This window comes from Schistocerca piceifrons, unplaced genomic scaffold, assembly GCF_021461385.2.
Source record: "Schistocerca piceifrons isolate TAMUIC-IGC-003096 unplaced genomic scaffold, iqSchPice1.1 HiC_scaffold_2340, whole genome shotgun sequence".
Taxonomy (NCBI): Eukaryota; Metazoa; Arthropoda; class Insecta; order Orthoptera; family Acrididae; genus Schistocerca; species Schistocerca piceifrons.
This window is the reverse complement of record NW_025728274.1, coordinates 7,317,883-7,322,075: the sequence shown is the minus strand read 5'-3', so window position 1 is coordinate 7,322,075 and position 4,193 is coordinate 7,317,883. Positions and strand designations below refer to the sequence as shown.

The window sequence follows — 4,193 nt, the reverse complement described above, 5'->3', positions numbered from 1 at the left end:
GACAGTAGCGCGCAGTGTTTGTCACGGGGGCCAAAATCTGATAGCCAAAGGTGAGGGCCCATAACTGCGTGTATCATATGGCACCTGGCAGTTGACATTCAGTGATGCCCACATTAGAGGAGGAATAGCAGAGGCAAGTATACCAGAGGGTAATTTTGAGGACCCCACAGCTACTGCTAGACCATTGACAGCCACTAGAAAGAAAGGGAGACCCAGTACAGAGCCCTGGGGGACACCATTCTCTTTTATATGGAGGGTAGGAAGTATCATCTTGAACCCAGAAAGCACAATACTACAAGAAGTTCTGGATAAAAATTTCGAACAGATCCCAGAGACTCCACTTGTGTTAAGTAGCAAGGATGTGATGTAGTCACATGGTGTCGTAAACCTTTCGCAGGTTGAAGAAAATGGCCATAAGATGTCAATGTCAGGCAATAGCTGTGTGGCTGACAGACTCCAGGTAAACCAGACTACCAGTAATAGAATGGATTCAGAGAAAATTGCTCTGGGAAAGAGTGGGCAGACACCCCAACTAAAGGAGCCCAACACAGCTGCCCAGCTGCCAGCTCGCCACGTATTCAAGCAACTTACTGAGAATATTGGCGAGAGTAATTGGGCGATAACTATACATCTCTAGGAGGTGGTTTTAGTACTGGGATGGTGATGCTTTCTTGCCACTGCAATAGGAACTTGCCCATGCTCCAGATGTGGCTAAAGATGGCAAGGATATGATGCTGACAATCTACCAATAGGTGCTTCATAATTTGGTTGTGGATGTGCTTCCACCCTGGGGCTGTATCATGGCAGTGGACTAGGACACTGAAAAATTCTCAATTTCTGAATGGAGCATTATATAGCTCCAAGTAACATGTAGTACAAGATAAATGATTTTGCTCTATCTGCTGTCTTAGGACACAAAAGGTAGGTCAATAAGTTTCAGACACTGAGTTTCAAGCATAATACAGAGCAATGTGTTTGGCAACTGCTTCTGCATCAGTGTAAACAGTACCATTTGAAATAACACCAGGCACACATTGTACTGAACCTGCAATTTGAACCCCGGTGTCCCGTTCAGTAGACAGATGTGGCAAACACAATGCCACCTTGGCACAGTGGTTCTGTACAACTACATGAACTACCCTAGTGTGCCTCCCTCCACAATGCAAATTCCCATTATGCCTCATCCTACTTGGTATTCCCCTTAGATACTGATAGCATTGCAGAGACTCTCCAACTGTATTGGAATATCACTTCAGCACGGAACAAATTAGGGAATCCTGGCCAAATTCCAGACATAGGTGCTTTAATAAAATGAATCTATACAGTTCCAGAGACATTTTTGAGTGTCAAACACATACGACGTATATACACAGACTGAAGCGGCAAATGAATATTTGTAACACAATTCTAGACACTGACTGAACAGATAAGAGGTAATGAGGTTTGTTTTCAAGTCCAGTAACATTCTAATGCAACACAGTAAGCTTATTTGAATAAGTTGATTTTGCCTGTGATTGTTCATCTAATTGAACAAGGCTTCTCCCCTTAAACAGGTAACAGGCTATTTCTGATCTTTAGCTCTCTTTCATCCCCATTCTTAGTTAATCTGCCGACACTCTAAATTCTGTTTTTCACCTTTAAATTCTCTAACTGAATGTTTGCTCCCCCTGTCATAAGTTGAAGGACACAAATCTTTGCCCCTTGTCCAGTGATCTTCATATCTTTTGACAAACAATTTACATAGCCCTGAGTGTGTCTCTCAAAGAATCCCTTCCCCTGCCCCTACTACAGTTGCTCCACTGAAAATACAAAACGATTTCTCCACACATTGGTCACAAACTACTATTTCAACTGCATTAGCACACACCTGTCACATAATATTATAAATAATTACATAGGTCGTGTGTTTCTGAATAATATGCCTGTAACAGTTGTGGATATGCATAAAGAATGAGGGCCCACTGGTTAAGTCTTACAACAGTCAGTAACAACCAAACCTGCATTAACTCCTACAGAAAAATAGAAAGTGAGATGATATTTACCACTTTAAACAGAAGGAATAAAAAAACTGATCAAAGTTTACGATGCATTCATTGTGAACTAATTTACACCTGAATTCACATTTTCCCATATTGTGAAGTTTTCATTTCTAACAAGTGATACAAAAAGTAAAATTATCATAATCTGAACTGGAAAAGGGACTAACACATGTTTTGCTACATTGTATGGACAAGGCCAACGGGACAAGGCCAACGGGACAAGGCCAACGGGACAAGGCCAACGGGACAAGGCCAACGGGACAAGGCCAACGGGACAAGGCCAACGGGACAAGGCCAACGGGACAAGGCCAACGGGACAAGGCCAACGGGACAAGGCCAACGGGACAAGGCCAACGGGACAAGGCCAACGGGACAAGGCCAACGGGACAAGGCCAACGGGACAAGGCCAACGGGACAAGGCCAACGGGACAAGGCCAACGGGACAAGGCCAACGGGACAAGGCCAACGGGACAAGGCCAACGGGACAAGGCCAACGGGACAAGGCCAACGGGACAAGGCCAACGGGACAAGGCCAACGGGACAAGGCCAACGGGACAAGGCCAACGGGACAAGGCCAACGGGACAAGGCCAACGGGACAAGGCCAACGGGACAAGGCCAACGGGACAAGGCCAACGGGACAAGGCCAACGGGACAAGGCCAACGGGACAAGGCCAACGGGACAAGGCCAACGGGACAAGGCCAACGGGACAAGGCCAACGGGACAAGGCCAACGGGACAAGGCCAACGGGACAAGGCCAACGGGACAAGGCCAACGGGACAAGGCCAACGGGACAAGGCCAACGGGACAAGGCCAACGGGACAAGGCCAACGGGACAAGGCCAACGGGACAAGGCCAACGGGACAAGGCCAACGGGACAAGGCCAACGGGACAAGGCCAACGGGACAAGGCCAACGGGACAAGGCCAACGGGACAAGGCCAACGGGACAAGGCCAACGGGACAAGGCCAACGGGACAAGGCCAACGGGACAAGGCCAACGGGACAAGGCCAACGGGACAAAACCAATGGACAAAACCAATGGACAAAAACATATTAATAACTTAATTTAATAGCAGCACAAAATTAATGGCATATCTATAATGATGTATTAATTCCATTACATAAATTACTATAATCAATGTCAGAAGAGGAAAACTACTGTTATTGGACTTTTTTTTCTTTTTAATATAGCAGTTGCACATGGGTATCTGATGCTTGAACCATCTCTTGTCTTTAATAATTTATTTTCCATAAACAAAAAGTCACTAACTTTTTATAAAGGTAGAAAACAGCAATGGAATGCAAGACAAATTTATATTATAAAGCTGTTGAAATGACCAGACCAGGGAGAATATAATTTATGAGAAAGAGAAATATGGAGAAAGGTAATATTAAAAATGAACTTTTGGAATATTAATTACACAAATGCAAATAGAAGGCTTCACAGATTCAAAAAATTGAATTATGAGGGCTTCAGTCATTATTAAGATTAGTTCCAGTCAAGTTTCATAATTCAGCAGCAAAACTAATAATACAAAAATATTCATATACTATGAAACAGATAAAAAATGATATATGAGAACAGCTGATGAAGTGGTCAACAAATTGCATGAGAAGAGCCATCTTTCATGATAAGCAAATAATAATAATATTTGAGGCAATACTTATTTGTCGTACTGTAGTCACAAATGAGTTTAGATATCAATACTAGTTTTAGACAACCACAATATCCACACAGGAACAAGTGAAAGTTAAACTTGATAGCAACTGGGACCCTGAAAAGCCATAGTCGCTGATTTTAGGCTGGGAAAACGTGACTATGTGGTGGAAAACAGACAATCTGGGACAGAAAGATCATATAATGAGGTCAGTGTATGATTTATGGGCACCGTGCTTGTGATCCTACACAAGCAGCAGAAAAGATGCCATGGGGGATTCAGATGACAGCTTATCAGATCTAAGCTACTCTCCCTGCAGGATAGACTTAATTTCTTATGGCACTTTCCTGCACAGACAGATCCAGGATTGTACAAGTTGCACTAACACACAGACTGCCTACCTACTTGTATGGTCTCCGTTACTTTTCAGAGATTTTTCATTCTTTTCCATGAAGTTCCCTAGACTGAAAATATTCCAGCTTGTAATTTGAGGCAC

General features: G+C 43.6%; 1 protein-coding gene across 1 annotated transcript; it reads left to right on the top strand.

The window, feature by feature from the left end:
• The first annotated feature begins 2,225 nt into the window (after window positions 1-2,225).
• LOC124742869 (translation initiation factor IF-2-like) lies at window positions 2,226-3,104 on the top strand. Its single transcript, XM_047248814.1, has one exon. It carries the CDS (start codon window positions 2,226-2,228, stop codon window positions 3,102-3,104), a length of 879 nt encoding a protein of 292 aa, XP_047104770.1.
• The last annotated feature ends 1,089 nt before the right edge of the window (window positions 3,105-4,193 follow it).